Source organism: Dama dama, chromosome 24 (assembly GCF_033118175.1).
Source record: "Dama dama isolate Ldn47 chromosome 24, ASM3311817v1, whole genome shotgun sequence".
In the NCBI taxonomy this organism is placed as follows: Eukaryota; Metazoa; Chordata; class Mammalia; order Artiodactyla; family Cervidae; genus Dama; species Dama dama.
This window is the reverse complement of record NC_083704.1, coordinates 35,494,128-35,520,924: the sequence shown is the minus strand read 5'-3', so window position 1 is coordinate 35,520,924 and position 26,797 is coordinate 35,494,128. Positions and strand designations below refer to the sequence as shown.

The window sequence follows — 26,797 nt, the reverse complement described above, 5'->3', positions numbered from 1 at the left end:
ACCCTGTGAGGTCAGGAAAGGCCACTGTGCTGGGATGTTTGGAAGGAGGGAGCCTGTGAGCCATGCGGAGGGCCAGGAAAAGCACAGCCACTGCAGAGGGAAGAGAAACCCTGAGCCCAAGTGTGCACCGAGCCCAGGAAGAACAAGGCGGCCCATGTGGCCCCAGGAGAGGGTGGAGGGGACAGTTTCCTCCCTGGAATGTGAAGCTCACCTCGCGTCACCTTCTAAGGAACTACTGAGCTGGACTGTGTGAAACACTGGGCTCTGGTAATGAGAATCATGATTTTGCCATACGCCTGGTCTATGGTCCCGGCCATGATGACTTTAGTGTTTTTCTATAAAATTTCTTGTTGACCTTGCCCTGCCTCAGACTCCAGCCCTCTGCCTCTGCTTAGAGCACCTTCTCCCTCCTTCTTCCAAGCCAAAAGACTCTTAGAGACACCCCTGGGTTTCACTTAAACATGGTGTGTTCCCAGAAGCCTTCTTGATTGTCCCCAGGGGAGGGGTGGACTTCCCTTCTTATTAGCATTCACTGCATTACAACACAAGCTAATGTTTAAGAACTCTCTTTCCAGTGAAGCAGGGGGTACAATGGGGCCAACACTCTATCTTGTCCCCAGTTTATCTCCAGTGTTTGAGCAGGTCATCAGTTGCTCTTGCTTATTCATGGATGGATGGATGGATGGTTGGAAGCATGCATGCTAGTGAAATTTGATCCTAACAGGGCATGTTAGAAGGCAGGGTTTAATTGGACAGTATTATATTAGTGGTTAAAGACAACAGAGTACCATGCAAAGTCATTCATGGTGAGATCATAAATTTTATCAAGAAAAGTCCCCAAGGGAGAATCTGTTAAATGTTTAGAATCTTACTTAAAATTGGCAGAATCCCTTCTGGTCATGTAGTTAAATGTCCTCAGTTCACAGGAAGAGGAAGGGGAAGACCTAAGAGATGAAAGTCACCCAGTGACTCACCAAAGTCACCCAGTTTGTGTGGTCAGGGCTGGGTCTGGTCACTTGGCATTTGGGTTCTCTTGCATTTGATTTGAAGAACATGCTGGGTACTGCTTGCTTCTAGCACCCCAGGATCCAAATACTGACATGCTATAAAGGATAATAAAATACAATGCAGCTAATGCTGGGCAGAAGTGGTAGGGCTGTATTTGGGGTTGGCTGTTTCTAGATTTGCTGCATTTTGTGGGCAGGAACTCACCCCTTTTGTGTGAGGGCTTCTAAATCTTCCAGCCTAATTGAATACTTTTGAAAGCATTTTAATTTCTGGATTGGACACATCATGCTCCAACCTGCCTGGCAAATTCCCGCCCCACCCCCCTGCCCCTCACACTGGTGGAATTCTAAAGTAGCAAACTTGATTTGCAAATAAATTATTAGTAAACATTTGAAAGTGAGAAACAAATTATTCCTGAAACACTTAGCTCTTTCCTTCAAATACACACTTGAAAACTGCTAAGAATCTATTCCGTGAGAATGCTTGAATCTCTCCCTAAATCATAACACGGGTAAACTTACTGAAATATTTTTACAATTTTATTAGAGGTTTTAATTCACTGCTTTATCTATCTCTGTTAGACTGCAAAATAGCTTTAAATATTCAAGTGGTAATTAATGAATCTTTTATGTTGCAAATCAAACATTTTCATCTGAGCGCTGGTGGAGTAGCAGTGAGGCAGGATTTAAAGAGTAATTGTTTCTCTGGATTCCACACTGTTGACTAGCATTACCTTAAGTTTGCATGTGTTGCCTGGTGGGGCTAAAGCTCAATGTGGAAGGTCTGCTGTCTTTCGAGGTCAGGATTTCTTAACGTATTTCTTGCCAGAGACATTCCCGACTAGATGGAAAGTCTTTGAATGTGGAATTTTTGCTTGAGTGCAAAATAATAAAAAGCATGTGTATGTTAAAGAGAGGAAAAAAAAAAAAGATCAGCTTAATGGCAAATGAGCATTGGCTTACATTAATATTCTATTACAGTAAAAACTTCTATTTAATAAATTTTCTCCAGACTTTTCCCCACCCCAGAAACTAATGTATTTTTCTAAGTGGCATGCCAACCTAAAGAAAGTATGTGATACCTTTGATTTATGTTAAGTCAATAACGTGCACAAGCCATTTAAAATTGTATTTTAAGTGTAGAAATATCAATCCAAAGTATAGTCCCTTGTATTGAGAAGGGAGGAGTATTAGCTTTTCAGAGGCTGAAGTGCCTTGTAAATATTATTCTATTTAGAAGATGTTGTTCAAATGTGCTGCTTTATGTCAAGTGGCAAGAAAGCAAGCACAAAATCCCAGTTTATTTGAGAATTGAAAATTAAACTGGTATTAAAGATTCACATAGCAAAATAGTTTTTCTTCAAATTAATGAGAAACAAGCCAGGAAGAGCGGCTCTCCAGAAAGCTCACAAAAGGACTGACAAATTCATCCCTGGAAGTCACCCTGTGTTCTTCTGTGGCCTCACAAATGCTGGACTGGGTGACATTTATGTATCAGAGCAATAAGCTAAACAGGAAACAATTTATGTCACCTAAAGCTTTTTAACAAATCGATGCAACTATTTGTAATTGCTTGTTTCACAAGATTAAAAGTGCTAAGGCCTGATCTTCGCTCACGGATTTGTGGTCAACCTGACCTGTGCTTCCGTTGTTTAAAAAAAAAAAAAAAAAAAAGAATTGGTGATCAGCAGTGACTTCCATCAAGTAATCCATATTGCTAATATTTCTGGAATTTTAATGTAGTTACAATTTATAGCTGATCAAATGTGGTTACCTAAATTGCTGTTGCTAGTAGACAGTTTAACTGTCTTTATTAATTACAGTATAATTTAATGTTTGAGTACCAGCACTTGTGTTGGTCATTTTTACAGCTAGAGCAGTTATCTGCCTTATGACGAACCATTTTAGCATTTTCAATGGAAATTTGCTAATATGATGAGTGATAAAAATGTCACACGCCGGTAAATAATGATTATTGCTTTGGCTGAAATTAATTCTTGAAAGGCCGGTTACCTTCAAATTAACATTATAACTTGAAGCTTGTCTTTTTCCCCCGTTTTTCCTCCTCCCAGTATTCTTGGTATAAGCCAAAGAAAAGGCCGGTGGATCATTTCAAATGGATATATATGTGTATTTTGAGGGGTTACTAAGCATGGAATGTCATTTTACAATCAAGAGCAGAAATAAGATGATAGGGGGTTTTGTTTTTTAAAAAAATAAAATGCTGTTTAAAAATAAATAGAAATCTAGAATGACAGCTTTCTAAGCCAAATATTGTCCCACAGTTAAACCAGTGTTTTTGTATGTAATTTAATTTCCCTCCAATGTGAATTCTGTCTTAAATCTTTCATCCATCAGTCAGTTCCTTAAATGAAGGTTTGAGACCCAACTTCACTTTATTTAAAGAAAGACTACTTTTGACTCAACTACAATAAAGATGAAAGATAAATTGTGATTACTAGCCTACACACAAATATGTAGTATCATCAAAGAAGGCACAACCTAGTCAGTCAGAAAGACTAATTACAGTACGATTTAATCTTTTTTGGGGGGAAGGGAGAGTAAAAACTATCAGGCAATTGATTAGTGTTGGTGTGAAACTGGCCTTCCTCAGTTTATTTAGGCTCTTGATATAAAGTTTCCCATTTAAAAGAAGCACCAACAGTTTGGGTTTGCTGCCTAGTTTATCTGAATGGCAAGCCTGAAGTAAAGATGTCAGACAATGTTCCTGCATTAGAACAATTCCTGAAATACAAATAAAAATGTTGTATGCATCAACCAGCAAAACCTTCACTAATGCAGTGTCATACATACTTGGTTTGGGTCTTTCAGTTGACTCAAAAAATGTGTACATATTTAATTTTACCAACTGCATATGCTCTAAGCAGTGTTTATGTTTAAGCCTGGTATTTAAAAGAATTTCAATTAACCCTAATTTATTTGTAGTAGCTAGAATAAGAATTAAGGGTTCAAATGTTTCACTAATTATCAGACTAGCGGGCTTTTAGACAGTGGCATAACTGTTAATGAAAAGGGGCTACTACTCTGCAAAATATGTATGAAAAAAATCTGTTTTCCTAATAAGGTCTTTTCAAAACAATGCTGAGGAAGAACATTTATATTTTATTCAGTGTCAGCTGGTCTTTGCCGAGTAACTGCAAGGGCAATTTTCAAGACGTCCATTGGCTTGTGTTATGTGCTCTGAATTACATACGTAATGGTTGTTATGTCATTGTGGTTTGACCACTTAAAGTGCTGCTTTTGATATACCAATTTAATTTTTTTACTCAAAGAGAATGCCCAAATTAATTCATCCTTATAAATGACAGAATAGTATTAGAGAGAAATGGCGAATTTTCCTAGAGGTCTGAAATTCTTAAAAGATCTCAGAAATCAAGATAGTTTTTCTGGAAGTATTCAGTTACGGAAGCTTTTACTATTTGGTTCAGGGAAGGCAGCTATGGACCAGACCAGACTTTTTGATAGAATATTTTTATAAAATCATTTGTTCTAATCTCAGCATTTATCTTTATATGCAAAAAGATTTCTTGATGAGAATATTATAGACGGTGCATGTTTTTGACATTAGCATTTTATTTGGATGACTAATCTTGCAGATGTGAAATTTAAATGAATTATTCATGAAATTGCTTTCCTCGGAAATTTTAGTTTGCTCTTAATGCTAGTTATTCAATATTTTGTTTTTTCTATATAAAATATGATGGGAAAAAAATCAGTGTGCTTCCTGGAGAGTACAGGTAACCTCCCCTTTTCTGTGTTTTTTCCCCCTAATTCTGTAAGTGGAGACTTTCACTTTGAAATCCTGAGGGATGAGAGCTTCAGCCCTCTGTGATGATGAAAGCTTTTAGTTAAGATTGATTTTAATTCTGGGTTGGAAGCAGCTGGTGCTAAACCTAAGGCATATGCCTAACATACACTCTCAGCAGGTCAGAAGGGGAAAGAAACTTAGGCGGTGGCGACTTTGACTACCAGTGTGAACAACCAGCATTTTTATTGCATTTGAGAATGCGATCATGTCAGTAATTAGTACTGACTACACAACATTTTTTTTTTATTGTCTGTATCCACAGACACGGAATGATGGAATTACAGTTGATGTCAAGGAATGAGTTCCTTTTATGCCTTATCAAAACAGAATAAAAAGAAAAAAAATTCTTGTTACTGGCAGCACATCTCCACGGAGCACCATGCTCACAGTCCGGGCTGTACCATCTCCACGCAGGCTTCTGGGTAGCGCACATCGTGAGAACTACACGGGGCCCACATAGATGCCTTTGGAATTGTTAAGTCTCATTCTCGGGAGAGAAAAGCCAAACCGACTCTCAGAAACATCCGGAATATCCAGAGGGTCTACCGTTAAGCAAAAGGTCCCCCAAAGATTCAGAATCCTGACAAACATGTTCTTCTTTGTACCCTTGGAAACGGAGATCAAGCTGGAATGTGGAAAGGAGAGGAAATCTTTTAACTTTTTTTCCCCCATGATAAAATTGCTTATGACGGACATTGCATTTCGGGTGAAGAATCCAAGGTGTCTTTACCAGGTCTGATGGAACGCTGGGAATCAGGTCGGAGCTGTCCAAAGGTGGCGGGGCTGGCGGTCACTCTTCCCATTCATAAGCCTTGGTATTTCCTTTCACTGCTGGTACACTGCAGGCAGCGCTAACTTGTCTCACAAGGACAGACTAGGGACAATAGGATGGATCCTCATTCCTGACGGTGCATCTGTCTGATGCGAGGGACTGTTCTCCCTAAGGTACGCTTTTCTTTGGAAAAAAAAAAAAAAGTAACAAAATTGTCTGTACATCTTGGCACCTTGTAAAGTTTTCTTTTTTTTTTTTTTATACAAAAAGTTCAATAGCTTTGACACTCTCATGATTAATCACTACTTCACTGATAAACTTTGAAAGTGTGACCCTGGAATTTCATCATGCAAAGTATTTACTGCAGCAGGAGAAAACACTTTTTAAAACAACATTTTTTTTTTCTCTTTTCAAATGTATGAACTCATTTACGATAGCCAGAAGGGCAATGGTAGGATAAACACAAAGGATAGGAATGTATCAAAAAACAGATTAACACACACCCGCTCGCGCACACACCAAAAAAACCTGTACAAGATGCTCTGATCAATGAGAACAGGGGGAAAAAAAAAATCTGTCAACTATGTTACAATTTAAAAGCCAAAAAAAAAAAAAAAAAAAGTTTGGGAGTTTCTCCCTCCCACATGTCAGGAAATGTCATCCGATATTCTTAAAGCAAGAATAACTAAATAAAATACATGTGCAGCATATTCTGCAATTCCATTACATACAGTAGTTTTTTTCCAAAGCTTTTTTTTTTTAAAGTATTGTTAATATAAAGCAGTTGCACAAAAAGCAAAGGTGTTTTGACAAACAGGTGTATGCATTTATTCCTTTTTAGGAACAATATCTAAAAAAAGAACCACCCTCCGCCCTCCCCCAAAAAAGACAAAGAGTCACACAGACACATCGGGATATATGTACAACATAATAAACCCCATCCTAAAGAAGCAACTGGGATTACCCCCAAGGGATACAGAATCAGAATTGGAAACATCAGAGTGAAGTTTGCTTGCTGTAAAGCCTGAGATTCTTTTTTTTTTTTTTTTCAGTTGGTTCTTCTGCAAGGCTGTGATACCTGCAAAGATACGTAAAATCTAATTTTTCTTTTTTTTTTCTTTTTGCTACAGTCTTTAGACTAAGCATGCAAGACATACGACTAAGTGCAACTGAGTGAAATGTATTTTTTTTTTTAAATTTTAATCATTCCCTAAAGGTTTGAACTGAGGTATGCGTACTAACAGTTTCTCATGCTGTTAACTTTACTCATGTCTAGCTACACATGCTGAGAATGAACTAATCTACCAGATTTTTATCCTCTTTTGAATACCAAACTAACCAGCAACCACTCAGTTTAGAAGCACAGGGCCCCCTTCCCATGACCCTGTCTGGCTACTGCCTGAACATCATGACGCTGCCTGGAAAAGTTGGGGAAAAAAAAATGTAAGTCTAGAGTGACCACAGACTGCCCTTTATAGAGAAAGCAGTGTGAAGCTTCAAAAGTAACTGCCAAAGAAGTTTTTCTACCAAGCTTGTGAGTGGACAGGAATGTTACTTTTTTTTTTTTTCTTTTTAATGAAAAATGCTGAGGCAAGCCTAATCTGAAAGAAAGGAAGGAAAAAAAGAAAACCTTTTAAAAAAATAAAACAAAAACCTGGAGGATATATATGACAAGAGAAACTAAAATGAACGCAGTGATCATAGCACAGTCCTTAAACAAAAGTGGCATATAATCTTTCTTTGAAAAGAAATGTCTTCTAGAAATACTATTACACAGTCTAGTTCAATTGTGGAAGCTTTTCTGTTCTCTCTGAATTTTACCTTCATTTTACCATAACTGTCTCCTGGACTGGACACCCGCTAAGTTTCATATGCCATACACTATGGTTTTTTTTTTTTTTTTTTTCCCTTGGAGATGGTATATCCTTAATACTGTATCCTATTTCTCCCTTCAGTAGCCCCGTAATTTCTCTTTACAGGAATGAGTTTTGGTCTCTGTAGGAAGAAAACAAACAACAAAAAATGACTTTAAAAAAAAAAAAAAGTAACTACTTTGGTTCCATTACCTACTTGGTTTCCTAAATGTCCTCTATGATGAAGGAGCAGTTGTCTCAAGTTAGCAATAGCCTATATCTCATCAATTGCCTCTAAATTATTTTGCCTCCTTTGATCAACAAGAAGAGGATATTTGGCTTCATCAGATAAAGCATAAAAACAGAGAACATAATTTAACTTTGTGGAATATCTTTGGTAATTTTAGGGGAAAAAAGGTACAAAGCATATAAATTAAGCTCTCCAAACAGCTCTCGAACTAAAACAAGAGCGACAGTCCTAGATAAATAAATGACAGGAAAGGAGGTGCAAGTGGAAGCATTGAGGGATTCCAAGGACTGAGGCTGCACTGACCTATGAGCAGCACGTCCTGCACGTGCGGTTTGTCTCCCCAGGAGCCCAGGCCGGGCTGAGCCCCCATCTACCTGGTGTCTCGCGCTGCTGGCGGCCGGGACTGGACTGGTGGGTGAGGCCGCCTCACACACTGGACTGCAGCACCAGGTCTGCAGAGGGGAAATTAACTCCTCAGCTTCTGCTGAGCCCAGTCCTCATTAACTCACAGAACCAGCTCAAATGGAAATCTGATTTGCATTCAAACAGATGAATGCCACCAAGCAGGTCTGAATGGTTGTTTCCATTGGGGGCCACCAGCACTTTCTGCAGAGTTGCTCAGGGAAGCCGGCTTTGGGGCCATTTTGCAAACAAAGCAACTCATGCCGGTTTTAACGACTGTGAGAGCCTGAGGCCCATCTCAACCAGGTCATTCCAGGGAGAGCCTTCTCCGGTCATGCACGCTGTCAGTGTGGTGTTTTTTTTTTTTTGGTTTTGGGGGAAGAGGGGCTGCTGCCTATGTCTCCTTGTGCTGGTAAATGCTGTGGTATTTATTAAGCATGACGGTAGATACAATATTTAAAAAAAAAAAAAAAAGGAAAATCTGAAACAACCCCCTTCCCACCTTCCAATACTGCTTTGTGAAATGAATCTGCATGGTTCCTAGGGTGTCTCTAATTTTTTTTTTTTTTTTTTCTGTCATTCATTCTCTTTCTGGCAGGAACTTCACGTCTGGGTGAGAGGACCTTCACATGTAGAGTGCAGCATTTGGGACCTTTTTGCAAAAGACCAAAACGGAATGTTTTCTGACTTTTGAGAAAACAGTGGTGATGTCTGAAGGGAAATGGAATGAGTGACAGAAAACTACGAACGAGAAATGACATTCAGCTTTGTATAATAAAAACACCTATTAACATTCATCACAAGGTACAGAAAACTTGAAGCCTCCAAGAGGCCGCGGGCCCAATGGAGGCCTGAGGTCAGAACTTAAAATGGTATAGGAGAAGCCAAAAAAAAAAAAAAAGGCAATACATTAAAAAGTTTGGGATAATTATTTTTAAACCCTCCCCCCAATACACACACAAAGGCCTTCCCCATCCCAACTGGAAGCAAAAAAAAAAAATGGAGTAAAGGCAGTGATAATCAACATGCAGTACTGTGCAAATAGGTCGTCCATTGGAATCCTTAGATTCTGGGCAGAGGCTTGGTCTGCAGCTCAGGCGCACATGCTCAGTTGGGTGTCCTCGTTGTGCAACGTCGGAAGGACTGCAGTTCAAAGTCTGCTGCTAAAAGTGAATCAGTTTAGCGAATTTACAACACTGATGTTGACTGTTAAGAGAGGAAAATCCCCAGTACCAAACAAGTCCATCCAATGCACAGAGTACAAATTCCTTTTTTCAACAAAAAGTAGAAAAATCAAAAATACTCCCAAATGGGATTCTTGATGGCACTAAGAGTTAACACATTGCAGAGTTGTCAAAATGTAGTGAAAAATCCTCCAGACTGTACAACCAATGGAGAACGATTTCACTGCCAACTTTTGACATGTTTTGTTTTGTGTGTGTGTTTTCTCCCCCCAATCTTCACACTCTTGGGGTTGGCCTGCCCAGATGTTCACTCCATGTCCTCATTTACAGGTTCATCTTCGTAATCTCTGTCGTGGTCAAAATCTGGACTGTGATTGGCTGTTGTCACTAAGGAGAGCGGCCCTTCAGCTTCCTCGGGGTCCAGAGGCTCTTCTTTGACGTGTACAGGATGCCTGGAAAAGCAAGAGAAGGTTCACTGAGGGGATTTCCCAACTCAAGGTAAGCTGGGTGTTCTGGGGAACACGGAAGCCACGGGCTAGGGCTCTGACGTTCTATAGAGCAGCCACTAACCCCGTGTGACTGTGAAAATTAAGACAGTTGAAAATTGTGCTTCTCAGCTGCACTGGCTATATTTTAAGTGCTCCAAGGGCCGCCGTGTAGGCTACTGACTACCATACTGGATTGCACGGAGGGAGATTCCCATCAGCCCAGAAGGGTCCCTGGATGGAAGCATCAGTGGGGTCCTCCCACGGTGTATCTAAGAGTGCGATGTGCACGTGTGTCAACATGGGCTCTGGTTAAAATGCAGCCTGGGACTTTCCATCTCTGACCAGCACCCCACTGATGCTGCGAGTCCAAGGACACACTTTGGGTAGCAGCTGACAGGCCCTAGAGTGGCCTCCTGCCCAGAGGAAAACACACCTTGAAATAATCCCCTGAACCAAGAACCGGTAATGCAAGGGGAGTTTGCGGGGACCAAAAACTGAGGCTGGGCTAATCGCGGCTCGCTGTGTGTTCTGCTTTGCTAGTTAACATGCAGAACCTGTAAAAGAACTCTCCGGAGACCGACCCCAAGCGAGGGTCTATCATTAATCAACTTCAAGCAAACACAGCAAAGAGACACCATGATACATGCTGGAAACTCCAAATTAATGCATATTTTTACAAACTGTCAATAAGGCAAGAAAAGCCCTGCCAGGAAACACAAACGGAGAGGAAAAGGTGTGCTCAACACAACAGTATGATAAGAAAGCAGAGCCCCGGTCAGAATAATAACGCTGTCAGCTGTAAACAAGACTAAACAAGAGGCCCGGCTGGTAGCGGCCACCGCGACGCGCCGGGCTCTGATGAGATCTGCCAACGCGCTCATTACAGCCCAACGCACAGTTCACCCGAAGGGGCCGGCGGGGGACCACACGAAACCGCTCCGATAACAACTGAGAAATGTTGTTCGTAAATCATATTTACAACCGATCCTTTTGCAAATACAAATTACTTTCGGTTGTGGGGCTTTTGATATGTAAAAGAGCCATTCAAGTTATAAAACCCGGTCCCCATTCAAGTTTTAAAAGAAAAAAAAAAAAGATCCCATTGCAGGGACAGGCTACCAAGGGTGGATTTTTTCATTCGACTTTATCAAGTATTAGTAGTAAGAGGTGGTGCTGGGGATTGCTGCCTCTCTAAATAATTGATGTTGTGTGCAAACCCTGAAGGCCACTTGAACCTTGAAAAACCAACAGAGGAGTGCTCCGGACTGCCCTTGCCACGGGGACCTCCAGAAGACCAACTGACTCTCAATTAGCAAGGCCTAGAGAGTGTTTGGAGGTGGGTGTTGGGATAAATAGCTTTTAAAAAACAGAGCCGGTGTTCTTACAAACTATGTGCAAAATGAAATATGCCCAGGTTGTATTAGAGTATGTCTCACTAGTTTGGCTCGGTACATTCTTAATTTGTTAATGGTCCTATTTATTTGTTTTCAGCGTCAAGATCCAGGACCAGATGCATAATTTGCAGAGCCCAGTGTGAAGTGAAAATGCATTTGAAACATTCATTGAGACTTTCCAGATGGAAACTGCTGAGCATTAAAACCTTCCAGTGTGGGATCCTTGTGAGACTGTGTCCATGACATGCCTGGGAAGGCAGCCCTGGTAGGCCCCTCCCCTATATTCTTTCGGGAAGAATTGGGTGTGTGGATTTTTATTCCCTTTTAAAAAAATCACCCATAAACCCTAGTTAAGGGAGGATATTTTGTTTTGTCTATCCCTCCCATTTGACTCATGTTTTCACATATTGCAAACATAACAGAAACGTTATTTTGCTACCTTTACAGTTTTAATTTTTATGACTATGTGAGACTCCACTGCGCTGACTGACAGGTTAGCCCCTTAATACTGGGCGTTTGGGGACTGTCTTTTTCTCGCCTCTGTTCCCTTCAACCCCGCTGTGCTCTTTGTTGTAATACCGTGACCACTTCTATCCATACTTCTGTTGATTTATCAGCTTAGGATAAATGTCTGAGAATGAAACTGTTGGAGCAGAGGCTAAAACATCTTATGGTTCTTATGATTTATTGCAATGTTAATTTCCAGAGAAGCTCTATCAATTTAGACTCAACCTCATCAGCCCCAAGTGTTGCTTTTCAAATATGGTATGTTGTTGAGCAGGTATAAGGGAAGTTCCGGTTACCTTCAACTGCGTTTCTTGGGTGACTGACAATGGTGAACGTCACTTTATGTTTGGGCTTCATATTAGCACTATTGGAACTGTTACTTCACCCCCTCCTGTCCTTTGGTAGCATGGTTCTGGTAACAGTTTGGACAAGAGTGTTTTAGGGTTGTGCGTTGCCTGAACTGTGAGTCAGCTGTGTTTCCCATTTTCCTATTTTCATTTTTTTTCACAGTACCAGATATATTCATCTTTTCAGGTTTATAAAGCTCAATCTGATGACAGAAATGATACAAGGCTATGGGTGGGAGGGGTGGGAGACCCTATGAACAACTGGAGAGTCTTAATGAAGCTCTTGCTTTATAATTTGAGACTTTGACAAATGTTTGGCTAGGCAAAAGAAAAAATCAGGTATGTGTCACTGCCCCCGACCGCGACCCCAACCGCAACAAGGTAGAGTTCACACGGGAGAGTATTTGGTTCCCCCCTAAAACCTGCAGGCAAACTTCAGTGAGATTATTTTCCATCCCAAAGACACAGGTGACGACCCTGTGCACCCTGGTTCAAACCCAGCACCTACTATGGAGTGGAGCCCCAGCAAAGGTGAACTGATGAGATCTATGGTGTGACAACCCGCCAGCACAACCAGGTGAGATGTTAAGGCTTCTTAGAACTCCAGGGAAATGAGATCCAACTTCACGACACTCCGTGAAACCAGCAGACACCCCCTGAGTGGGGCCACTGCAGGAACATGGGCAAATAGGGTTTTAGAGAATGAGAAAGAGTGGCTTTGCATGCGAGATCCATTTGAGGTAAGCTGCAAAGTCCTTAAGACACTGTGCTTCACAGTCACCCCCCTGCACCCTGGGAGTTGGGGCCGCGCGTGGTGCCCTCTACGCTCACTGGTCACCTCCTCCCTTCTCTCTGACTCCTGCTTCCGAAAGGGCTTGCAGTGACTGACTGTGCCAAACCCCACATTTTCCTTCTTAGATCTAACTGCTTTCTTTAGCCACTGTGGGAACAGTAGGGTTTTTAAAGTGAGCTGGCTGCTGTCTAGAGGCACTGTGTTCAGAGAGTGTGGGGACAGCATGGAGTATGTGCTTTGTACGATAGCTCCTTTAGCTCCTCCCAGGACGAACGTATAATACTCCAAAGCCATACTTATGGGACTACTTTGTAGTGTTCCGAGAGAGAAAAAATGTAGTGGTATTTGAGTGTCACAGGAAAGGTAAGAAAGAAGAATTCTATGTCAACACTAGATAGCAGCTGGGCTGTTACTAACAGTGTCCTTTAAGCCTTGCTGTAAAGTTTACGATTTGAGTTATTCCAACAGAATAGAAAGGTTAGGAGACAATCTGCATCATAGCAGGTAATGCATGTTGGATAAGAATTAAAACTCCATCATTATAGAATTTGCTTAATGGAAATGTGAGATGAAAAAGGGTAACCATCTCCAGCACTGAGAGTAGGCACAGGAAATGGGCTGATGACATGTAATTCTTCTTAGCAAAATAATTTATTGTACCGTACACCTGTGAGATTTGAGCAACAAACAGTATGCTTTTTGACATCTTTATGCAGGGCTTGTTTTCCTAAAAAAACAAACCATCAGTAAAATCTTCACTCTGTTAAAAATTAACCTGAGAGCTGTGAAACAAGATTTCTGGTTATATTGGGGTTAACTCAAAGTTTCCATAAATTAACTTTATAGCGACTATCTTATACAGAAAAATTAGCATCACTAAACACTGCTGTGTGAGTTTTTATCCAAATACCTTTCCTTTATTATTATTATTTTTTTTTAGTGATTTTTTTCTTTTACTATAAACACAGGAACACACACCAACGAAACCTTGGAGTTCTGTGGGTACTATGAAAAACTCTCTCTTCCACTCAGTAGCTTCAGACGTTTTCGCTCCACAGTAAGTATTTCCTGAAGTAGCATACATAGCAATTTATATTTGCTCTGAACTTCCTTAATATCTTAGTAAATACTCCTGTCATGACAATGATTTAAAGATGAATGCGGGTGTGATAATAAAGTCAGAAACACCAGGTTGCTAGAGGAAGGATGATATATGGCAGTGGCAGCGTGAGAGATAAACACGTTCTTAAAATGTTGTGGAGGAAATGCTAAGGGACTGTTATGAATTTAAAGAGACTATTTTCATCTTTAAAGATCCTTTTCAAAGCACTTTGGGCATGAAATTCAAACGCTAAATAATCAAATTTCAGATTCCTCCAAAGCCACCAATTACCCACACTGGCAGACAGCATTTTGCCTTTGTTGTGAGATGCCAATTCATTCTGTTGCTAATTGCTACAGGTCATATTTTCCATTCTGATCACTCAAATGCTCTTAAACTAAGATGTTGGTCAGTAACTCAGAAGCACTGTGTAGACAAGGGGTCTATTTCTAGGGGCCGACAGCATGGTAAACGCTGCATTGGTTTACTCCTGTAAAGCGGGCATTGGTTTTACAGACACTCGCTAAGAGGGAGAAGCATCCCTGGTGAGTCCTACATGGGAAAATGGGGTTTCTTTTCTCTTTGAAACTTCTTGCGAGAGAGGGAGCTGTGTCACCCTGCCTGCCACCCATCGCCCACTCCCAGGGGCATCACACACGCAGGACGGACAGCCCTCACCCAGCACTCCGCACGGCTCTGGGCGTGCTCATTATACTGCCGTCTGCTGCTATAATGCCCCTATTAATTTTCCTTTTGATATTTTAAGAGCAATCTATAAATCATGCCGTCTTTCCTTCGTGCCATCATTAATGCTTGGTAATAGCGCTTCAGCGTGGCGTGCGCGGCTCCCCATTATCCCACAACCAAGTAAACAAGCCTCCTCTCCCGCCTGCTGGGTTCGGCGCGCAGCACGTTGGACAGACAGCGATCTCTGCCCCAGGACGCACACTGCTTCTAGGAGGAGAAGGTAAGGTGGCTGAAGTAACGCCCGAGCTGACCGAGCAAGGGCAAAGAGCGCAGGCATCATCCCCTTTGCGGCTTTGGGCGTTTGTGGGCCTGCAGGAGGCCCACTGCCTTTATGGGTCGGATATAAGTAAGTGGTCCTTTTAGCTGCGAACCGAGTTAAACGTTTCTGGAAGCACCCACTTCTCCCTGGGTTCTAGGAAGTCAGAAATGACAGAAAAGCCGGGGGATCTGATAGCGGAGGTGCTGCCGGTGGCCGGTACTCACACAGCTTGCAGAGGGGATCGGCCCGGACTGCTGTCGCTCTCGTTGCTGTTGGTGTGCTCCATCGCCCCGTTCAGCTCTTCCCGGATGGCGCTGGCCAGGTTGCCCAGAGTGGGGTTCCCCATGGAAGCGGTAGTGTACAGAGGTATACTGTTCTCAGCCATCGAAGCCTGCCACCAACCCAAAGAAAACGTATGAAGACACACAGTGTACACAGACAGGGAGGCTATCAACTACAGGTGGGTTCGATGGTCTTCAGTTTCCGTTCATTCTGGCATAGTTGGCAAAGACAAGTGTCTAATAGGTCTAGAAGGGCTGTGCTTTAAGGGTCAAGCTGATGATGACACATGTCCCAAGCTGGGTTCCAAAGAGCTATAGCTGGAGGGGCCGAGGTGCCTGTGAGGTGGAGGCACACGCTTTAGACAAGGCTATCTTATAACGAGTTTTCTGTCTGAAGCCTTTTTTCAAGAGGAACTGAATATTTCCAGATCACAGGGAAATGTAATGGAATTTTCATTTCTTTATCCACTTCGATGACTCCACTATTGGATATTAAAGATTTGATCAGATTATTCTGGCTGCAGAGCCCAAACTTATGAGAACTTCCATAAACATTTACGTCTCAGATCCTATAGAAAAGGAAGAGATTATAGAATTGGAATCAATTTTTATCTCCCCTCCCCATCATTTCTGTTTTAATGATTTTTGAATCTTTTTAGTGTACTCAGAGATAACTGGTTGAAGGTAACTCTATGCAATCTTTCAGGTTCCAACCAATCATCTGGAATTTGAGGACCAAGGAAAAAAGAAATCTCTGGCAAAAGGAATCTGTAAATCACATTTCTTTGGGGGTACGTAAGTACATCCATATCGAAGGTGATAAAGTCACTCTAAGTAGAGTGTCAGCAAAAAAGTGTGGAAATGCAGAGAAAAAGAAAGATATCCTAAACCCTATGGTTGGATATACGGTTCATTTCCTATCTTACTGCACTTGAATAAAACGACCACCCAGTCTGAGATGCAGACAACAGTCAGACCTCTCACTGGCCTAAGGTGTCCATACTGTTTCATTTGGGTCATGATTCTGACCTAGTAACTTTGCATTTTATTAAAGAGGACAGACATTCAAAAACTGGCAGCTGTAATTAGACCAAGATTTATCAAACTTGTTCTCTTGCAGACTACACTCGGCCTGGTTTTCCATCTTAATGAGGTAAAAGTACAATCACAAGACAATTTGGCACAGTGACTCCAACTGGCCAGTGATATAAGAGTCCAAACGATTCTAGAAACCCTGGCTCTCGAGACCAAGTAAAAGTGAAGAGAGAACAGGTGCAGAGCTGGGCTGCAGGGAATCTGCATGTTAAAAGAATCACAGTCTTGCTCACTGTACAAGGTCCAAAGCCAGAAACGCCTTTGAGTTCTAAGTGCAGGGACGGACGACCTGCCCACACCTAACAGCACTGGCTAAGGGAAGACTTCAAAGCCAGGCCCACTGCAAGCCCACGGCTTTTCCTTCCCTCCACTTCTGAATTTATGTAACTGCCTTCTTCTAAAAAGTGGGGGGGGGGGGGGGGGAGAATCCCATTTTCATTTCCAAATGTGGTGAACTCATCTTGACAAACAGCAAACAGCACATCTGAACATTCCTCACTCTCCTACAGTTTGTCAAATAATTTGCATCAAGTACTTTTTTTCAACAGATCTCTTGTAATTGCAATAAAACATTTTTTCTTTTTTTGGCAGAGTGAAAAGTCAGACCCGTTGCCTGATCCGCCCCGCACCAAACTGCAGCTGGACACACACGCTGGCTGCCTTTCCTTTAGACAACACAGTGGCCCTGTGTCTCCCTGACACGGACGTTCTCTGGGACCATCAGTGAGTCTCTCTCGCTTTCACAGCTAGAAGGCGGCAAGAGAGGGGCCAAGCTCTAGTTTGGTATTTTTTTCTTGCAGCTTCTCCAGTCAAAGATGGAGAAGTACATACAACACTGAAATGTTCCCAAGAATGTATGCTTTGGGATGAGCTGGACGGGGCAACCTTTTCAGGATGATTCATTCTCTGTGGCTCTCAGTATGTTCTGGGTCAAGGCCATTTCTGATGGGAACTGGATCATAAAACACAGGCTGACACTGGTGAAAGGCATCCAAAGGTAAGCGCTTACACCGATCCCTTGATTCTCAGACAAAAAAGACATAAATGAAGAAAACCAGTGTGCTCCTCTTTTGAAAAAATGATGACGTGGGCTGCAATGAGAAACCCGGTCGCTCCTACACAGACAGCGTCTTGGACATTCTCAGCATGAGTGACCAAAGCCACCTACCCGAGCTTAGAAAACTTTCCACCAACGGCTTAGGTCTAACCCAGTGGCTCTTTTTGTACTTGATGTCTATATTGGAGCAAGGGGTTGCAGATTTTATAAAGGACTGGTCCAATGCAGAGTACATGGTTTCACATCACACTGGCCTCTCTACCCCCCAAAAACAAAGGTGCTTAAGTCCTGTCCCTCCTGGAGCCTTAACTGCGCTGAGATCCCAGCGGGGAGAGGCAGTCTATAAATATGAAGCTTTACGGTTACCCTTAGTTACTTCACTTTTTCAGAGCATAATGCAATCTGTCCCGAGTCCAATGTTTTATTTCTGTAGTGGATTCTGCTGTCCTATTTTATATATTGTATATCACGCGTTATGTTGCTCTAGTAATCTTTTGAAGATGTTGTTCCACTATTATTTTTACTTGCTTTGAAAAAATGGAAGTGGGCAGGAAGGGGAGGCCTGCTGGTAGACTCTTTATTTAAGGTGCACGGTGGAAACTTGTCTGAAGGGACTGTCTACTGACCAAGGACCCAAACTCCTGGAGCAGAGGAAGAAGATCCATTCCTCAAATCATGATTTGAGACCCAGGTATTCACCTCACCTCAGGATAGGTACAAAGGATTCTTGGGAAAATGGTGGGAGAGTTTGGGGCTATCACTGAAAGTAAGAAAGCATCCTAGTGGAAATTAGTCACAAAGTTAAGAGAATCCAGAGGCTGAAGGATCACTGCTGCTGGTGGGCTGGGTTTTTTTTTTTTTGCCTGGCAGCCTCATGAATGTCAAATGTGCTTGTAATCTGAATACCATTCCAGATAGAGCAGCCTTTAAATTCACACTTCATAAGACTCCAGGGAAAATAAGCTACTAATGAATGGTATTTACAGTGGCGGCATCTAAGTGTGCGTTCATTTGCTTTTCTAAAGTTACTGTGTAAACTACAAGTAATTAAAAGAAACATAGAAAGTAGTTCCTCCTATTAAATTTGGTTTGGGCTGTGTGTGTGTGTGTGTGTATATATATATATATATATATATATATATAATTACTGAAAAGCTAAACTGAGTGAATTTGCCTCTGAACTCAAAAGTGTGTTAAGGCTGTGTATGCTCCATCCTCAGAAGCCTGAAGCCTTCGCTGTGTAAACTGGGAAAACAGTTCTCTAGGACGCAGGGCAGGTGCTCAGTGAGAACAGGAAGATTATTCTATCGCTTCTTCACCCAACTCTGTTCCCTTTAATGCCGAGTGTCTCCATTGTGTTTTCATCATCATCCCCTGAAGGAGCCTTTTTAAGACGTTTGCTTCTCTGTTTGTGCCCTTCCCTCAGGAAATTTTAATTTCGGCCCTTTGAAGGGGCACAGGACTTGGTCACATCCGTATCAAGAACGCAGGCTGCGGAGGTCCACAGGACCCTGTCCGCCTATGAGCTCCGGAGGACGGGCCTGCCCAGGTGAGTCCAGTGACGTGTACTACAGTCCTCTCTCGATTTGGCCGTGACTTGATTGTTTGGTAACTGAGATGTGCAATAATTAGAAGGCTTGACAGATGCCAGGGCTGCCCTGGTAACTCACATCGGGGAGGTACCTCCCTCCTGCTCAAACCCTGCGTCTTCCCCCTCCTCCCCCCGCCCCCCACCACTGGTAACACCCGTTACGTAAGGACGCTTGGTTTGTCAGTAGGAGACAAACATCCTGCAAGCTTATTATGTAACCTTGAGCAATCTGCTGGAAACCTAGAGAGTCTAACTCTATCGCTTGAACAAAAACAGTTTACTTTTACCAAGCGAACCAAACCCAGCCTCCTCCTTCCCCAGTGAAAAGATGCTAAAATAGACTTTAAAAGGAGGAGAAGAAATAAAAAAGCTCTGCTTTCTCTTTAAACCCATGAACAATAGAAGGTCATGTGATACAGTAGCCTATCATCCAGCACATTAATAGCTGTGCTAGAGTAATTACACTTGTGGTATTTTTGCCTCAAGTGAAATTCTGAAATAAGAGGATGGAAATTATGATACTGCTGATAAATATTAATAAGTGAACTTTTAATTTTTTTGCCACAATATTCAAAATGCTAAGCATCCTGCTAATGCTGAAGCAGCCCGATGTGTTTGCCTCCAGGGAGTACGATGCTTTGTGCACTTAAGAAAAAAGTTTAACGGAATTAAAATTTAATATCTAATTAGAGCGAGGCTAATATATTTTGAAATGAGTGGGGGAGACATATCCCTCTGCCACAGAGTCGGGGCAGCCGTTCATCTTACCTGTAAAGCTGCATTGAGAGGTGTACAGTAGGCGTGGCTGGTCTGCATGTTTTTAATAAGGGAAGGGTTACTGTGTAAGAGAAAGATAAAAACTCAAAGTTAAACACAATCACCCCCCAAGTTCTTTGCTAAGTCTTAAGCTTGCTGGTATCCTTCCAAATCAGAAATGTCTCCCAGTCCCCAACCCAAAGGAAAGTCGGGTTTCTCCCTAGCCCCTGACCTCACTGGGGACTGGCCTGTGTGAACACCTCTGAGTTGGATAAACGCTGCTGTTCAAGCACATTTGGGGCAAAACTACAGACTCTGTACTAATTGGCTTGGGCACTTCCTTCGCAGATGAATCTTTGTCAATTTGGAGCAGCCGCCCTGAGTCCAGCAGGAAGGCTGATGCTCTGGGCTGTCAGGGAGCTGATGGCAAGGTCTTCTGGGAGCGGGTGGGAGGAATCCTGGCTCTTAAGCTTCTTCAGGATTTGAGTTCTAGAACACATGCTGGAGGAATGGCAGGGTAGCTCTGAAGAAAAAGTCTTCAAAGCTCATTTACTGCCAAAAGGAGAGGCGGGGTACTCCAGGGAGGGTTGGTCAGCCAAGGTTGGGTTCAGGTCTTTCTGGCACAGCCAAATTTGTGAGGATACAAGAATAATTGGATGCTGTGTCCATTTACTGACCAAATGAAGACAAGATTCTGTTGTAAGAACATCTCACGCCAGGAAGGATAAAAATACTTAAAAAAAAAAAAAATCACACATAAGGATATGGGCAGAAAGGGGGGTGGCTTTGGGGAGGAAATTACCTACATTGATTCATGATCCTTAAAGGAAGTAGATGGACTGTTAACCAATTTCCTTCTATGCTTGGAGCACTTTTATCATTCATTTTACCACATTTATATTGTTATACTGAGTGAGCCAATAAAAAGAAATTTACCCCAGTAAATACACACTTTAACTCTAAAGAAGAGTTTCCTTTTCACTTGGAGGAATTAGGGGTCACGCAAAAGCAGAGTTATAGGGTCCCCGTAAAGCTGCTGAATCAAAAGACAACTGGTATTTGCATTAAAGACGTCAAAAAAGCATTATTCAGGGCGCTGGTGTTCCAAAGGGAAACGAGAGAAATACATGTACAAATCACACAATTTAGTTCCGTTGCAGAAAGCCGTGGCACTGCTACGTGGTGAAATGCAAAGCTATTATGGGATGAGTCAACCATGCAAAGCCAAAGCAACAGCAGAAACAAAAAACAAAAGCAAGTAAAGGCTCTTACTGTGCGCCAAGCTCGTCAAAGTTTTCATCGGGGCAGTATTTGCGAGGACGGCCTCGTTGAATATGGCGGCCACGTTTAAACTCTTCATCATCAACTGTCCAAAAGGACCCAAACTCATCCTCTACTCTGATAAAGCACTTATGCAGTGAGAGGTTGGTGCGAATGGCACCCTGGGATAGGAGCAGCAGCAAAGGAGATGGAGTGGCAACAAAAGGAGAGGCAGGGTGGGGGGCAGAACAGACATCCAATACAGGGGACAGGAGAAAGAAAATAAAATGCAATAAGCATAAGCGAATGGTCTGTGAGGGTTAATATGCACTGCCGCCTAGAAGCTACTAGCATGTGATGCAACAGAGACCAGCAAGCAGGGCAGGGGGACTGGCGGGCATACAAAACAGGGGGGATGAAATGCTTTTTTGCTTCCCTTGACTCAGACAACGTGAAACCAGGTGTTTGGTCTGACACCATCTAGCAGCCAAAAGCCTCTACGTGACACTGGTTAGCGCAATCCAAGCTAGGCTAAGAAGTTCAAACATGGTGGACGTACCCACTGATCTTTTGTGGCCTTCGTTTTTGGAATTCTACTTCATCCACTGTCCATACTGCCCCTTTAACGTTTTCTACTCGCACAAAACACTTGTGAAGACTAAGATTATGCCGCACTGCATTCTGCAGCAAGTATAAAAGAGAGAACATTTTCTATGAGAAAGAGACTCCAAAACACAGTACATCCAGCCTCGCAGCCCACAGCTGTAAGCCCATCCCCAAGAGCTGCAGCCCCCACCCCGAGGAGGACCCTCCTGTGCTGAAGGGTGCCTCTTCCAAAAAGGAAAATCCAAATCCAAAATGATGAGTTACCTGTACTTTGGCATTTTAGCCTCATCTCTGGTAAGAGTTAACCAGAAGTATTTTTTTAATACGTGTATTAGCCCCCAAACAGGTTTCACAGCCAAAATAGAAAAGTAATGTTAATATGACTTCAAAATCAGGAAACAAGTAAAGCATAAAACAGTCCCTTTTAAACCCACTCGTCTCTCATACTAAAATATTAGCTCCCAAATATGTTTCACAGCCAAAATAGAAAAGTAATGTTGATATGACTTCAAAATCAGGAAACAAGCTTAAAACTGTCCCCTTTCAACACATTGTCTCTCATACAAAAATGGTTTAAGTCATTTTGCTGCTGCTTTTTTATTCTCTGAAGTTCTGGCTTGAACACCTTTGACCCATTTTCTCAGATTTATTCGGAAGAAATGGACACTGGCTGTTGACCACTGAGAGTACCGCCTCCTGCATCTGACAGGATCAGAGGATGACACGACCCCCAGTGGATCAGCATCTGTTATCAAGCTATGCCCTACCTTCCCAAATATATAGAAGCTGGCCCTTACTGGGGGTAAGTGCTTTAGTTAACAGAGAAAGTGCCAGAGGGAACCATGAGTAGAACTCTCAATGGCAAAATGAGAATGCTTTATTATTTGACGGCTTCTATTTTACATATAACTTTCTTAGGGTGAAAGGGAAATCCTGGTCACGTCTCAACTGAAACCCTTGACATCTGTAACCTACCAAAGGAGGAGCTCAACTGAAGGGTGAAGAGTTTTTAACATCTCACCTTTCCTGAGTTTCAGGAAATTCCACAACCCTTACCAGGTAAAGTAACAAGCACAGTTTCCTCTTCCGTTCTCCTGGTTGAACTTACTGACACTCAAAACTGGACATGAGGATATTTCAAAGAGACCCATGTCATTTACTCCCAGTTTTCTTCTTACAGGGAATAAGGTGACAATGCGGGCAATAAGAAGGGGATACTAATACCACACCTCGCATCCCTCGTGAGTCCTTCACTTTATTTCAGCAACACTGCTATTGCTCAAACATTCTGTATTCCTTCCCTGCACCACTTCCTCTCTCCCTGGTCCTTTCCAGGGGTAGATCTTGATCTGTTCTTTGAGAGGTGTTTCCATTTTTGGATAATCACCATTGGTGACTCTGTGAGGAGTCATGCTAAAGAAGGGTGATTTTTCTGGTCTGATAATGGAATATTTAGAAGGTAATGAGATAAATTTTATCACATGGCATGATGAACTGCTCACAGGAAGAAGCCATAGAATAAATCCTCAAGGAGTTTCAGCATAAATGGGGTGGGTTCAAGACTTCCAAGTGACTACAAAAGGATACCCCTGATTCAGACAGGTTTGAAGGGTTTCTATCAAACAACAATCTCTGGAAAATGTTTGGCATTATACTTGGTAGGACAAATTTCTCCACATAGAGTCTTTAAAAAGCATTTTCTTTTTTATATTGCACAAAGGCAGAGATAACAGTAGACCCTTAGCATTCTTTATCTCCTAGAACGACACTGAATGCTTGAAATAAACCCAAGTTTCTTACCAAAAACAAAACAAAAAAAAAATCCAATCCAGAGGACATCTAGCTGGGAACAGAAACCAGCATTTCTCCTCATCTTAATCATATCTACTGTTTTACAGTAAGAATCAAAATGTACAAAACTGGAAAAGCCATGTCTGAAAAACAGGGCTGCTCTAGAGCTGTCTAAATTGTACAGCCATATAAATTAAGAGGTAAGGGCAAAACTTAAGTTTCTGTTTTTGAAGACTGTACATCCAAGCACAAGCAACTGGAAATAGAGAATTTCCCCGAAGAGGTGAGTGAGCTCTTCCCAGTCATCACTTTTACCTGGCATTTTATCTTTTGTGTAAGATCGCAGCACAAATAGGACATGTATTTATGAATCACTAAATACTTCACCCTAGCATTGTTTATATGAATGGCACTTTTTCTGGCAGTTTACAGAAATGAAAAAGTTAAATCTGAAGATTTGAGCCTAAATATCACATTCAAAACTGGTAATTATTTTAAAATCTGATCATTTGCTATTTATAAAAGGTAATTAGAAGAAAATGTCTGCTTCATGTTTATACTTCCTAAATTCTGAAAAGCATACATAGCTGAAGATTGTTTTGTCTTTTCTACCTCAGGGCAGGCTGAAGAAGAGAAAGGAATATTTTGAACCAAGTTCCTTCAGTGCCCATGTGTCTTAATAGAAAAAAGGTACACTGGGTCATTATTCATAATTCTGTAAGTGTGAAGAATTAATTCTATGGTTATATTCATTTTATTTTAGAAATGCTAATTTATGGCAAATGTAGAAGAGGAAATATATTTTCTGTGTTTGATTTCCTCCCATATAAAGTTAATAAGTAGCAAGGAAAACTTCTAATTCAAAACAAAGCATGTTTTATTGGCACCCTATAACAAACCCCTATCATCTTTATAATAAAACCATGTAAAATATTTGCATTTTAAACATTTCTAAATGTCTTAGAGATATTAAATATGCAAAAATAATTAATCTCCAATAGTACCTGCCCCCTTTTCTATAGCAAAAATATTATTATTAAAACAGAAATTATAGTGAGGAAATCCAAAAATTGTTGAGGGCTTAATCTAATACAATGCAATCAATACTAACAATCTATACACCAACTGTGGAACTTGGATCGAGGACTGTTGTGTGACCACAGCCTTGCTGAGGGCCTCCCACTTGGAGCTATGGAATCTGACTTGTTAGAGCAAATGCTGTCAGTCAAGTCATGTATACTGAAAGTATACATGTATACATGTAAGTCATGTATTTCATGATTACTTTTCTTCCACACAGTTAATGAATATCTGACAGTTTCTTCACTTAAGAAACAGAACCTATATATACTTAGGGTTCTCCTGTAATAACTCCATATACTGTGCTAGTGTTTGGAGTGTACAGCCTTCTCCACTTACGTCACATTTACCTGATCACTTTTACATGTTACTAATGGCTAAAGAAAAAAGTTATCTATGCAGTCTCTGCAGAAATAAAGGCTGATGGTGGCTAAAGACCTCAAGGCATGAGGTTTGTGTACAAAAGACCACCTCCTTCACATTCCAACCAGAGAGAGACAGACAACTTTGGTCTATCTGATGCAAAAGTAAGGGAGTCTTCCATCCTGGCGTTTTTAACGCCACAGTAATTTTTTTCTCAATCCAATATTTCTACAAATTAGACTCTCTGAATGTATCTAAACAATATTACTGTAACTTACAAGACCTGCATGTTACCAACAACAAATTCTCTCCTGTAAACAGCAAGATCCAAGACTAAACAGACCTGCAACAAAGCTTACCTTCCACGTGGCAGCATTACGTCGGAAGTAAGCAAACATTCGTGTGAACCAGTTATAGATTTCATTTAGTGTTAGCTGCTTTTCTGGAGATTCGAGAATGGCCTGTGAAGCGAAAGTAACAGAAAAAGATAATTTATGACCAAATCAGCACAACTGTCATTATACGATTTTTGGAAAATAGAAAATAATTGTGATGCCGAGCTAAAGCCTAGAAAGGTTTCACAAAATGATCTAAGATGAATGATTCTATTTACCAGTTCAATAGCAAAATTCAAAATGGAGTTACCTAATTGTTTTGAGTTTTTATTTCTGTTTCCGTACAGAAATATTAATTTATTAGTCATTCATAAAGCAGAATCAAAGAGAAATGCAAAACATTTCACTAGCTGATTAAAGCTCAGTAATTATTTAGAGCTCAGATTAATTCTAGGGATCAGAGATTACTGTAGCTTGTGATAATTGACTTGCCATCTTTAAACAGGCTCATTTTCACTGTTGTGTGAAATGAATTTCCTAATAATCACATCGTATTGTAATACTTAATCAAAAGCAATTATGTTATATATTGCAGTTTTAAAAAACCTTATAGAAAAGGTTTTAGCATGCTTGCATACTAAACGGTTTTAAATCTACTTCATCAATATATCCCTGTACACATATACCTTCTGATGCAATTTCACAAACTGCATTGTTTACTTACCTGCCTAATTAAAGATGCATATGTAAATGGTGGTCTAACTTCTGCGTTCTTATAAAATTCTTGGTTCTGCGCAATATCTGCTAAATAAGAATCATTGTCCTATTAATTATCACTTTTTACAAACAGGCTGGTCAACAAGCATTGCTGATTTCAACTCTATGTGAGGCACAGATGGAGGATCTACCTGAAGAGATGGGCACGTTGTATTTGTCTGAGTACCGCCTGCGGATGGGTCCCACCGTGTGCATGCTGGTGGTGGTGATGACAGAGGGGCCTTGGGTGACGGGAGTGATGGGGGCGGTGGGGGTCGTAGGAGTATGAGGTAAGCTCTGTGGAGAAGCCTCTGACGCAGACTTGGAGAGGGTGACACTGGATACCAGATTCAGCTGTGAGGAAAGGAACAATGCTTAGAAGAGCCACCGAGAATGCAACAAGATCCAGCAGGAATGACACAGGGAGGCCTGGCTAGTGTTAAGTCTCTAAGTAGATGTTTATCACCAGCTGCAACAGGAGAGGACTTCCCATGTAAAAGCTGTTTATTAAAATTTCTAGCATCCTTTCCTATGATTCTTTTTATTATAGTTGATTTGTAGGTACACAGCTAACTGATTCAGATACACACACACATCCTTTTTCAGAATCTTTCCACATACAGGTTATTAAATATCTCTTGCAATGTTCCTCTTTCCTATTGCTGAGACAGTTTTTTTCCCCAAAAACAGTTAACGAAGTATTTACAGACACAAAAGGGGTTACCTAGCCTGGTGAGTGTGAGAAATTCCGGGTCATGATGTTTCTTTAATCACAACTTCACACCCCTCTTTTATAGCCTACTATGCCTCGTAAACCTCGAAGAGGGAGATAAAGTCCTTGGAGCCCCAGGAACACTGATGTTTCAGGAAACACCAGCTGACATGATACAAT

At 41.5% G+C, this 26,797-nt stretch overlaps 1 protein-coding gene across 16 annotated transcripts in view; it reads right to left on the bottom strand.

Moving 5' to 3' along the window:
* Positions 1 to 4,994: 4,994 nt before the first annotated feature.
* Positions 4,995 to 26,797, bottom strand: part of FOXP1 (forkhead box P1) — a 611,298-nt gene continuing 589,495 nt past the window's right edge. For 13 of the 16 annotated variants that reach the window (XM_061128081.1, XM_061128082.1, XM_061128083.1 and 10 more), the window contains 7 exons: positions 26,058 to 26,259; positions 25,874 to 25,953; positions 25,174 to 25,275; positions 21,534 to 21,655; positions 19,727 to 19,796; positions 15,159 to 15,325; positions 4,995 to 9,749 (listed from right to left, as the gene is read on the bottom strand). In XM_061128081.1, the coding sequence (XP_060984064.1) occupies positions 9,605 to 9,749; positions 15,159 to 15,325; positions 19,727 to 19,796; positions 21,534 to 21,655; positions 25,174 to 25,275; positions 25,874 to 25,953; positions 26,058 to 26,259 (888 nt within the window). In that variant the 3' untranslated portion in view covers positions 4,995 to 9,604. The remainder of the gene's footprint in view (positions 9,750 to 15,158; positions 15,326 to 19,726; positions 19,797 to 21,533; positions 21,656 to 25,173; positions 25,276 to 25,873; positions 25,954 to 26,057; positions 26,260 to 26,797) is intronic. The other 3 variants (XM_061128087.1, XM_061128078.1, XR_009690333.1) reach the window with 2 other exon arrangements.